Below are 12346 nucleotides of genomic sequence, written 5' to 3'. Positions count from 1 at the left end.
ACAGGACTGTCTATCTTTGCATCTCTTGTTCAAACATCATTTGAATTTTACCCTGACACATGGTCTCATTTGGGTATGCTGTGGTGGTTTGAGTAATGAATGACCTCATAGGCTTATGTGTTTAAATGCTTGGTCCCAGTTAGTGGAAGGAAGGGTTTGGGAAGGTCTAGGAGGTATGACCTTGTTGGAGGATTCTTGGGATGGGCTTTGAGGTTTCAAAAACCAAAGCCAAGTCCAGTGTTTCTAGCTCTCTACCCATGGATCAGGATGTAAAGCTCTCAGCTACTGCTCTAGTACCATGCCTGTCTGCTTCCCTCCGTGATGACAATGGACTAACCTGAAACTGTAAGCAATCTCTCAGTTAAATGCTTTCTTTTATTAAAGTTCCCTTGATCATGATATCTTTTCACAGCAACTAAGACACAAGCCAAAATGTTCGGAGAGCCAGCATTCATGGAACAAAACTCTGCAGTGGAAAGCGTGTTTCATTCCCTAGACAAGAACTAGAACTCAAGCCTGGATTGTTTCTTGAAATGGGGATTAACTTTTTGATCAAGCATCAATTCCTAGGGGCTAGTCCTAACACTCTCAGTAAAATTTCACATGGGCAATGACATTCACCCATCAAACCCCACAAGAGCATAGGATCTCAGATACCTAGCTTAGGGATGTTAGAGGCAGATATTGGAGGTGGCATCAAATTAAGTTTCTTTGTGTGATTCCCATCTCTCTTGCTTTCCTTTTCTTCTCCTTCCACCAACATCTTGGCTTGGATATGATGCTGGAGAAAGAAAAGTATGGCAGATGTAAATCTGAGGATCTAAAACTTTACTGTTGTTGGTTTGAAGAGCTTGAACCAGCAGCTTTCCAGTGGGCTCAGATTATCCATCTTAGAAGCCGAAATTCTGGTACTGTTTGTTTGTTAAGATTAGAGTCTGACCATGGGGAAGCCCAGGATATCCCTGGAAACTTCTTTCCTGTTTGTTCTATTTTTTTTTTGTTTTATGTTCTCTGTGTTCACAAATAATTCCACTAAGGAACAGTATGGTAGATTCAAAATTCAAAACAGTATGGTAGAACAAAATGCCTATCCTTGTAATAATTTGCTTTTGCAAAATCTCCTGTCCCAGGGTGAAGTCTGTTTCCTCTCCCCTTGAACTGGTATATGGGAAAGAAGCAGAGACTTGAAGAACACTTGTGCATTGGGCCTCATTCTCTTGCCTGCTCTTTAGAGTCACTAAATCCACTCTATGAAGCAGTCTATGCCAGACTTCTGGACTAACAGAGAGTAAGGATGCAAAACAAAAACTGACCACCCACTGCCCTTCTCCTAGCCTGTCAATCACTGTTATGTGGATAAGGTCATCTAGAGTTGTTAGCAGTTGATTTTCCAGGTGCCTGATATGCAGAGACACGTCTGCCTGAGATAACCTAAAGTGCCCAGACCACAGTAAACTGCCATTGTGAAACAAATAAACAGTCGGTTTAAAAAAAATCAACTGAACTTTGGACTGGAGAGATGGCTCAGTGGTTAAGAGCACTTATTACTCTTGCAAAGTGCCTGACTTACACAGAATCCACATAGTGGTTCAAAATCATCTGCAACTCCATTTTCCAAAGATCCAATGACCTCTTTTGACCTCCAAGGGCATCAGAAATGCATGTGGTGTACATATGTACATGCAGGCAAAACACCTATACACATGAAACTAATCTTCAAAAAAAGATAGTACCTGAGTTTTGAGGTACTAGATTACTGATGCAGAGTTATATTATGTGTGTTTTTCTGTCGACTTATCTGGTAGGCTTTGTATTCTTGAAGATAAAGAAATATAATTCCTCAGAGGGTAGGATTCAGACCCCTGCCTTAACCACTGAACTTGCTATGAAATAACTGATAACTCTGTGGACCAATGCAAGGCCAAGTGGGTCTTCCCAGTGTTGGCTTGCCTCTCATGTATCTCTGGTCCCAAACATCTGGAAGGAAATCTAAATTTCCTACATGTAAAGAAAATACCTTAGTGGTTTGTTTACATCTCCATTTGTTCCTAAAGCCAGGCTCCAAATCTTATTCAGAGAGTCCATTCTGCATTCATGTGCTCTGGTGGCTCTTTGCTTCTAGCTGCAGTGGTGTTGCTCACATCTGTGCTGCAAGCAGCCTCTGAGATGGTCCTCAAACACTCTACTTCCTGGTGGTCTCACCATGCCTTACCCCCTCCCTTGAACCTAGGCTGAACTTACTGAATGATATCTGAACAACAGCAATGTAAGGAGTCACTTTTGATGTAAGGATGCAAAGTCTGTGGTCTCCAAGTTGGACATTCCCACTTGATCATTGACCCCAGAAGCCACCTTGTGTCCCAGGGGTGGCTCTATGGGAATCTCATGAGGAACTGATGCTGTTGACAAGAATATGAGGAAGTCAAGAAGTAAAACCTGGACCCTTTGTTGAATGTCATGTGAGACTACAACCTTGCCCAACAGTTTGCCTAAAACCCAGTAAGACTGTTAACTAACTAAGCCCTACCAATATTCAAAGTCCACAAAAAAATGGAGAGAGAATATTCACTGCATTAAAGTTTAGAGGTAGCTTGTAAAATGGCACTAGCTAAGTAATACAACTTGGGCCTGGGCATTTGAAGTTCCTGCCTTCCCTGTTCACCCAGACACATTGCTAGGTTCACAAAAAATGTACATGGGACCAGGCTAAACCAATCAGGGTAAACCACATACTTTCTTGTTATAGAAAACTAACATACAGACATGTATTTTATATATGTGTGTGTTTGTGTGTGTGTGTGTGTGTGTGTGTGTGCATACACATATGCCATAGCACGTGTGTGGAGGTCAGAGAACAACTTTAGGGAGTCAGTTCTCTTCTTCTACCATGTATGTTCATAGGATTAAGCACAGGTCACCAGAATTGAGAGTGAGCACCTTACTTACTTAGATCCTTGCCCAGGGACTAGCGTCTGATAGGTGTCTTCTCCCGTTTTCATGAGACACAATCCGAATAAATGAGAGACGGAGACTTCTGCAGCCATTATGTTCTTGTGCGTAGAGAGTCCTAGACTATAATGTTGGGCTCTGTGACCCTTATGCCCAGGACTGTGCCCGGATCAGCACAGTTGTCTAGTGCTCTCTAAGTGGAAGGGTCAGTCTATAGCAGATAGGGAAAGTTGGAGAAGCTGACAGGTAATGGTAACCAGCTCTCTCATGCAGTGTTAAATGGGACATATTGCATAGAAATCTATGGATTTTTATTTTCATGTATGCTGCCAAGAACCAGTTTCTCAACTTTGAAGTTGGCTTCAGCCAGTTTTCACTGGCTGGGTTTCCAGACTTCCCCAAAGATGAGCTCACTGGTAAATCAATGGGTTCACTGTATCTGCCCATTTGCTCCACTTGGGGGGCTCCCCCAAGAGAGGGGATAGACAAAGCAGAGTCAGGGTGTGCTTGGTGTGTGACACATTTACTCTTCTCTGATACTCACCAGCCTTAGCAGCTACAGAGGCATGTGTTGTAGACTGTGTCACTGCACAAATTTCCACAAGGGAACAGAAGCACGGCCCACTCAGGGATGGATGTAGCGGGCTGACGGATCATTCAGTATTGTCCCGCTCTACACTGAGAGAGGGACTCCTTGTCTCATCATCATCATTCAGAGGCATCCTCCCTATCTCCCCCATGTTTCCTGTGTCTTTCTGTGCAAGTATGGCTGCTGAGGAAAGGGCATACAAGTTTTCCCCTCTGCAAGTGCTGAGTTAAATTAGTTAAGTAGTTAAAATAAAAAACTTACTCCAAGGGCCACAGGAGAATGTTATCTGTACTGACACCAGCCTCCTGACTGACTTTATCATAGAATTTCTATTAAATATACTGTACTTCTTTGTACAGATGATTTTATGCCATATATATGTGTGTGTGTGAATACACTCAAGTGCACATCTGCATATGTGAGGAGGCTAGAACAGTGCTGGGTTTCCTGAAGCTGGAATTATTGACAACTGTGAGTTGCCCAGTGTGAGTGCTGTGAACCAGACTCTGTTTCTCTGGAAGAACGGCGAGTGTTTGTAACTGCTGAACCTCCACACTATACCAGTGTATTTCATACTTAATAATAAGCATGAAACGCGCTGACTGAAACAAGGTTCAGATACCCAGGTTACGGATACAGGGAAACAGTAAGGTCATCAAGCCTTGGGTTCACAAATGGAAAAGCTTCAAATGGTTGTAGCAGTCAGGAAGGCAGATGGAAGAAACAAGATGATTGATAGGTAGTCACTGCGACAAACTCACACATCGTTCAAAGGATGCATACATTTAAAATTTACTGTTATCTATTTATGTGTGTGTGTATGCATGTGTGTAGGTGTGTCCATGTGTAGGTGTGTATATGGGTGTGTCTGTACGTGTGTGTGTGTGTGTGTGTGTGTGTGTGTGTACTTGCAGGACATAGCATGCATGCAGAGTTCAGAGAACAGATTGTAAGAGTTCATTTTATCCTTCTGCCGTGTGAGTCATGGGAATCAGGGTTCAATCCTTACCTTTGACAGCACACAGTTTTACCTGCTGATCTAGGCACCACCGCCTTCTCACTTTGAGTGACAAGGTTCCAAGTAGTTCAAGTTGGCCTCAAACTTGCTACGTAGCCAAGGAGAGGATGACCTCGAGTTCCTAATCCTCCTCTGCCTTCAAAATCATGGGATTACAGGCACGTACCACCTAATGTAGGCGGTTCTGGGGATCAAATCCAGGATCTCATGCATCAAGCATCCTACCAACCTAGCCACCCAAACCCAAGAACGTAGCCATCTCTTAGTTTGAATTATTTCCAAGAGGCCAGTCTGCTGCCATGCGTCACAGGCTGCCACCATGCTTTGTGGTAGGTAGGTGAAGGTACCCAGAGGTCCTCCAGCCATGTGGCCCACCCGCAGCAGGAACCACCATAATGTGCAAGGATGTGGTGGAGAGAGGGGGGAGAGAAAGAGAAGCAGGGCAGCTTGAGCATTCTGATGAGAGATGGAACTGGAGACGTGAGGGCCTGAGAGGAACAGCCTGTTGAGAGCAGCCAGCCCCGCTACCTGAGGCCAAGGTGAAGTCCCAGTTCATGCTGCCCCTGAGGGCCATGTCTGCATCCGTGGTCATGCAGCAACAGACATCTATGTCGATGTCCATGGTTCCCATTACCTCTAAAGACCATGTGGTGGGCATCTCTGGTCTGGGCTACCGCCTGGGACCCTATTGATGTGTAAGGGCTCTGCAGAGCTGGCCCCATTCCTCACTGGCTGTAGCACTCTGGAGAACTAGCCCCCACCTCTCACCAGCAGTAGCACTCAGGAGAACAGCCCTCCCCTCACCTGGGCAGCCCAGTAGACCTGGCCCTGGTGGCAGGAGTATGGGTGAGCACAGGAGAGCTGACTCCACCAGTCATCTGCTATGAGGTACTGAAAGAAGGGTGTTGGGGGAATGGATGGGGAATGAGAAGGGTTGGGAGATGGCCTACAGGGGAGAGCCTCCCCCCAGCTCACACCTGTTATCTGTAGCAGGCAGGAGAGTAGGCCTTGGGGTCCTGAGAGTGGGAGAGCAGGCAGGCCCTGCACCTTGCCTGGGCAGCACAGTAGAGCTGGCCCTGGTGGAGGGGACACAGGTGAGTTGGCCCCAGAGTCATAAGAACCAGAGAGTTGGCTCCACCCCTTGACAGCTGTAGTACTTGGGATAGCAGGCCCTGCACCTCACCTGGGTAGCACAGTTGAGGTGGATCTGGTGAAGTGGGTGTGGGTGAGCCAGCCCTCAAGGCCTGAAACAGGGAGATCTGACTCTGCCCCTTGCCAGCCATGGCATTAGGTGAGCTATCCTGGGCAGTGCTGAAGAGTTTGCCCTGGTGGTGTGGGTGTGGGAGAGCTGGCTGGCTGACCAACTCAACTACCATCCAGGCTCAGATGCAGGGCTTTGAGTTGGCCCACTCCAACATCTCTCTCATCTATGAGCTGCTGGAGCGAATGAAAGGGCCGATGCTGCAGATCCAAAGCTGCAGGATCTCCATGACACAGGGCAACAACAGGATAATCAAGAGGAGTTCCAGTGAGGATCCAGTATTGATAGTATAGCAGAAGCCAGAGACCTTGAACCAGACCATGACGCAGTGCAACGAACATTTACAAGTAAAGATTTGTGGACAAAAGGGTGTACTGTGGGACACACTGTGACACACTACTGCTTCCACATTTTTTAATGTTCTGTTTATTTTTTATTTTCTTTTGGGGAGCAGAGGTTGTATGGGCACAAGGGACTGGAATTGGGGTGCATGATGTGAAACTCACAAAGAATCAATAAAAAGTTGTTGTTTTTTTTTTAAGAAGTAAAAAAAAAAGAGCTATTTCCACATGGAAAGATAAGTCTAATTTTTGTCAATTTTCTGATTTCTTTTTACCTCCCCCACATCTGAAAGTCCACTAAATTAATATAGAATGTTCTATTTTAAACGTGTGTAATGATTTCAATGCAAAGGAAATCAACGTTAGTGAAGGGCATTCGTCATATGGCAGTGTCACTTTGTGTCCCTTCCGTCTGTAATGTAGTATGTTTAAAATCAGACATGTACACAAGAGGGTTTGCATATATGAATTCAGTTTAATCATACCAATTCTTAAACAAAAAGTTTCCTCCAAGAGACAAGAATTCACAGGAACTGCAAAGCTTACTCACAACTTTTAAAAATACCGGTCATGCTTAGGTAGCATTCAAAGGAGATAGTAGAGAGTAACTGTAAAAACTTTGACCAGGAACATCAGCATCTGACTTTAAAAATTACAAATACTGAAGCATTTTGGTATTGGACACAGTTAAGTTTTGACACTGTCGGTTCATTGGATGAGTTTCTGGAAATCTGGAAAATTGTACCTCTATCAGTGGGCAATGCGCTTATCCTAAACTAAACACTTTGAAATGTAGAAAACAAACTAGCAAGCTAAACATACAAAGAAAAGCCCTCTAAGACAAGCTCTCCACATGACGGATGCCAACAGAGGCACCATGAATCCTGGAAGACTGGAATTGGTAACAGACATTCAGCCTGAAGCCTTACACACAGGCTCAGCAATGGACTCTGCATTCACCTACACATTAATGACAAACTCTGGGTTAGTATACGAGAAGCCAGCAAACTCATTTTGGTCCAAGTTCATGATGAAGAGTTTGTCAGTGGGCGTCAGCTCCACAGGCTGCCTGGTGAACTCTTTGTCGAAGTTGGAGGTGTCTCGCTTGTCTCTCTGCCAAATGGAAAGCGAACACATTAAAACAGAGGCAGCAGCAGCAGCAGCAAACGTGACCAGGACATGCCAGTTACCAGAAGGCCGAGGAAAGCTCCTGAGTGGTCAGAAAACCCTGTGCTGACAGCTTAGAGCAGCTGCATGCCTCACGTCAGCTCTCAGTTCATATTATATGCTGGCTTTGGGGGAGGAAACTTGGTGCCAATTTTCTATGAGAAGAAAAGATTCATCTATTTAAAAAAAAAAAAAAAAAAAAAAAAAGAATTGCCCTAAAGAAATGTGTGTTTGTGTGGAGGGGAGTCCTACACTTTGACTCTGAGGTGAATTACATTGGTAACTATTTTCTCTCACAGCTAATGCCGTAGACTTAGCTCTTAGAGTATCCTGGAGGGAAACAATTCAATGGCAACCCCAGTGGCCAGGAGCTGACTTTGTGTGTGTGTGTGTGTGTGTGTGTGTGTGTGAGAGAGAGAGAGAGAGAGAGAGAGAGAGAGAGAGAGAGAGAGAGAGAGAGCACTATATGCACATTGCTCTCAGAAGACAAATAGCCATGTAAGTGAAGCAGTGTTCATTGCAAGAAGCTAAACTCCATCCACCTCGCTGTCCTCATACTGTCTGAGACTCACTGCTGACCTCATACTGTCTGAGACTCACTGCTGACCATAGGACCATAGACAGCCTAGCTGGTGCCAGAATTGTGTCAGACGATCTGACTCAGACCCCCCAAAAGAGATTGGTGAAAGCTAGGCTCTGAAATGCTGCTCAAAAGTGGAACACTGGAGTAGAATCTGGGTCTTCACTAGCCAGAGTCTCTCCAAAGACGTTGGTGGCATAGTCCTATAAGAAACTCAATACAAAGCTTAAAGTAAGATCTATGAAGGCAAGCTTGAAGCATGAAACTGCTCAACTCTTGTAGCAGGTAACCTGGCCAGCCTGCCTGCCTGCCTGCCTGCCTCCCTCCCTCCCTCCCTCCTTCCCTCTTTCCCTTCCTTCCTTTCTTCCTGCCTGCCAGTCTGCATGTGTACAGGAATTGCTGACTAGTTTGAGGCATGTTCTGCCAGAGAATGTGAGTGTGGGTGACTTTTTGATGTGCTGGCCCCTCCAGAGCTCCTGTAAACCTACTAGCCCTTTCCAATCTCACCTCACCTGTCTGGAGAAGGCAAAGCTGATGTCCCTGTCTCCCATTTGTAGGACATATGAGAAACCCAGGGCACAGGTCAGTGAAGGGACTTGCCCAAGCCTGTGCAGTGGGTTGGAGACTTATATCTGATCACATAGCAGATGATTTTTGCCTCATTACAACTGCTCTGGCTGGAGAGAAAGCCTGAGGACTGTTTTCACAGTACTTGGGATTTCTAGCAACAGGAAAGGTACCTACCTGTCTGAGGCCAAGGGTGTGTTACAGGAGAGTTTGTTGGCTAATTCACTTTGGTCAATCTTAGTAGGTTTAGCCCCTAATGGAGACTGGCTGATAAGAATTTCCTGTTGCTAGGCTCTAACCTATATCCTTTCACAGGATGCTCTCCTGTGACAGGTACTTCCTACTGAGGTGTACGAGTAAGGTTATGGAACCGAGGGAGACAAATTGGCATCAGGAGGTCATCTGGAAAAGGGTAGGTATAGAAGACAAGGCTAAGGCTACCCATGAAGTGGTTTCCTACATGGTGGCTCATCTCTTGTGGTATCCTGTCCATACTGAGTTTTGGTGGAGGGTTCCAGGCACTCCATGTTGTTATTTTCTGCTTCCCGAGGGAAGCTCAGATGCCTTCTGCCTCTTTAATGCTGTCTTCTCTTTCCTGATCCTATAAGCCACATGTTTGCACCCCTCCTTGGCTTCTGTGCATTTACTGTTTTGGGGAATTTGCATTGTTTTTCTCCTTTAGGGCAAGGTCCTTGTCTGTTCCTGTGCTATTGTGATTCCAATGCTACTGAGCACACGACAGGCTGTTGATAAGTACTCATCAAATTGATAAAGAAGACTTCCTTATGGGGCTGGTGCTTCCTTGCTTTTCCTAAGTCCCTAGGCAGATTCCTCTTCACATGGAAGCAAAATGATAACAGTTATTTTCACAGGTCCTAAGGCTTATGTAAATGGAGCTAGTAGGGAGTGAAGGATGTATGAGCAGGGTCTGGAAGCGACAAAGTTTTGTGTGGAAAGGAGAAGAGCAGACACAGGGGCAGAAGATAGGCAGCTCCTCTTTTGGGGTCTCTTTCTACCCAGGCATCCTTAACTTGGAGCATGTGGCAGAACTTCCCTTCCTACCAGCTCCAACTTTGGAAGCCTTTTTTTATTTGCCGTGCTTCAGTAAGCCATGTGTTCCACATAAGACTTCCTTTTAATGGGTTTCATCTCCTGAGTGGACCTTCCCAGGAAAATTCTCCAGGATTTTACCATACAAGGTCCGGAGGGAATGAGCTCCATTGTTGTGACAATTCTTTTGGGAATTGCATCTGAAGCTACCTGAGATCCATTCATCCTAGGAAGAGAGTTAATTCTACTGGCCTGCCTTGGGTCTATCATGGTCTTATCCTTTCTTAGAGAAGGAAATCAGCCAGAAATATATGAAATTTAAAAGTGGATTCTTAGATTCAGACATATGCTTGGTCACAGTTCACAGCAGCTTTAGTTAGATTTCTTTTAGGTTTTTTTTTTTTTTCTGCCTTCAGTTCTCCTAGAAGTTAAGTGTGTGTGTGTGTGTGTGTGTGTGTGTGTGTGTGTGTGTGAGAGAGAGAGAGAGAGAGAGAGAGAAAATTTTAATCCTATTTCTGATGAGCTAGAGGGATCAGGATGTGACCAGCAAGGGTCACATGATTCGATCAGCAGTGCTCTAAACGGGAATGGTATTCCCCAAGGGCCTGCAGATAGCTGAGTGATGGATGTACAATGACAGCTGACACTGAAGACTCAGAGATAAGTCATAAAGCCAGTTAGTTCCCTTCCTCCATAAGACATGGGCATTGTTCATGTTGTGGTAGCTTCTGTGGTCTGATCAAGTATGGAGCATGTGTCATTGGTCTTCCAGAAGAGTCCCTCCCACCTCTCTCTTTCCCTGTATGTGATTGCTGTGAATTCTAGAGTCCCTCCCACCTGTCTCTTTCCCTGTATGTGATTGCTGTGAATTCTAGAGTCCCTCCCACCTCTCTCTTTCCCTGTATGTGATTGCTATAGAATTCTAGAGTCCCTCCCACCTGTCTCTTTCCCTGTATGTGATTGCTGTGAATTCTAGAGTCCCTCCCACCTCTCTTTCCCTGTATGTGATTGCTGTAGAATTCTAGAGTCCCTCCCACCTCTCTTTCCCTGTATGTGATTGCTGTGAATTCTAGGTGGAGAGGATGCCTTTAGCTTCAAACTATGGTCTATACAGAGACTAAGAAGCTGAGAAGACCTCCAGCAGAAAATTTTCTTAATAAGTTCAGAAACTCCAGGCAACAGCACACTTTAAGTTACTTGCTTTATGGCCATCTTTCCACAGATGGTATGCTGGAGAAAGAGGGAGAAGGAGATGAACTGCATCTTTATTATTTTTCACCAGGATCCTGGCAGCCAGTCGGTGGTCAATAAATGCTACTCGAATGGATGGAGGATGCATATATGGATGGATGAAAAATAAATTATTTATTTTTTGGATAAAATTTTAAAATATTTGATAAAGATCTTACGTGATGAAAACTGCTTCTTGGCTTCCTCTCATCTAGAACACGGGTGGAAGAGGAAGGAGTGGGAGGTCTGATTCAGGATCCATTACTTCCACAGAAGCTCCTCTGACCCACCCTCATCGAGCTATGCTAAGGGAACAGACACTTTGGCTTGAGTATCTATTTCTGACACCTAAGGACCTTAAAACATAATGGTAAAAATCTGAAAATGTAGAGCGTAGTGTATATATTTACATATATATACTATTATCTATCTATCTATCTATCTATCTATCTATCTATCTATCTATCTATCTATCTATCTACCAATCATCCATCCATCCATCCATCTAACCATCCTTCTTTCCTACACTGTTTTCTAAGGTAGTCTCAGATCACTTGCCAATGGCTCAAGGTTTCTCTGTGGTTTTTATTCTGAGCATATGTCCAAAGCCTGGTGACCCACTGACCAGATGAAAGACCCTACATAACTTGCCTGGGAGTGGACATGTGGCTCAGAGATATTTATTTTGTTATAGATCAGAGTCCTGTGTCATTGGTCAGAATACTTGTGTTTGTATCACCACTGATCAACCAAGCAGAAAATAACTTTCTTCAGATGTCAGGTGCCCTAATATCAGAGTGAGGATCAGGATTGCCCTGGTCTCTTTTGGTAGCTAACATCGTAAGATTGTTAGGACAACAAGCTTGTTTCAGATGATCTAAGCAGGACAAGGCCTAAGCTTAAAGCTGAGTTGCTAAGAGGCCAGGAAAGAATGACCTATAAGGGTCTTTGCCTCGGAAGAACCCAAAGGCATAGTCTTCTTAAAGATGAGGAGGTATACTTCAAGGACACTGGTCCTTTGGAAGTTTCTGTGTGATCTCTCAGAAGCACTGGAGGACCCAGACATTTTTTAGCCTGTGATAAGAATTCTCCTCAAGGCTGCGTGCAAGGAGCAGGGTGCTAAGATGTAGGCAAGGGTAAGGGGCCACCTGCTGTGCCCATCTGTTCAGGGAGAAATGAAATCTCTCCTGCTCCAAGGGCTCCCTTGGACTTCTGGGAGCTCATTGAGTTGCTTGCTCAAGGATGCTAAAATTTGTAAGAGTGGTGATTCTGATGAGAAGTGTAAGAGCCTTGGGAATGTTCCTAGCTTGATTCTGATGGGGATTTGGTCTCTGAAGTCTGATGGTGTGGGAAGCTCCAGCCTGTCTACCCCAACCCATTCCAGGACATCAGGCATCTCTGAATAGTCTCTGGGCTCTACTCTCTGGCTGGTTAATGCTGAGGCTATTTGAGATCCAGCTTTAGCCCCTTTCTTCTGAGTTCCTTCTTTAGACCCTACTCTGCAGTATGGGTCCTCATTGTTCAAAGGGAACAGTTTTCTTTGAAATAGGATTTCCTTTTTCCTTTTTCCTTTTTCCTTTTTCCTTTTTCCTTT

The 12346-nt window shown here is 44.8% G+C and overlaps 1 protein-coding gene across 1 annotated transcript in view; it reads right to left on the bottom strand.

The window, feature by feature from the left end:
• Window positions 1-6613: 6613 nt before the first annotated feature.
• The window catches only part of Prkcb (protein kinase C beta), a 339591-nt gene continuing 333858 nt past the window's right edge, over window positions 6614-12346 (bottom strand). The window contains exon 17 of the mRNA XM_021195974.2: window positions 6614-7271. Coding sequence (XP_021051633.1) covers window positions 7119-7271 — 153 coding nt within the window. The 3' untranslated portion in view covers window positions 6614-7118. The remainder of the gene's footprint in view (window positions 7272-12346) is intronic.

The sequence above is a fragment of the Mus pahari genome, chromosome 1 (genome assembly GCF_900095145.1).
Source record: "Mus pahari chromosome 1, PAHARI_EIJ_v1.1, whole genome shotgun sequence".
NCBI lineage: Eukaryota > Metazoa > Chordata > Mammalia > Rodentia > Muridae > Mus > Mus pahari.
The sequence above is the reverse complement of the archived record's forward strand: the minus strand, read 5'-3'. Positions and strand labels throughout refer to the sequence as shown.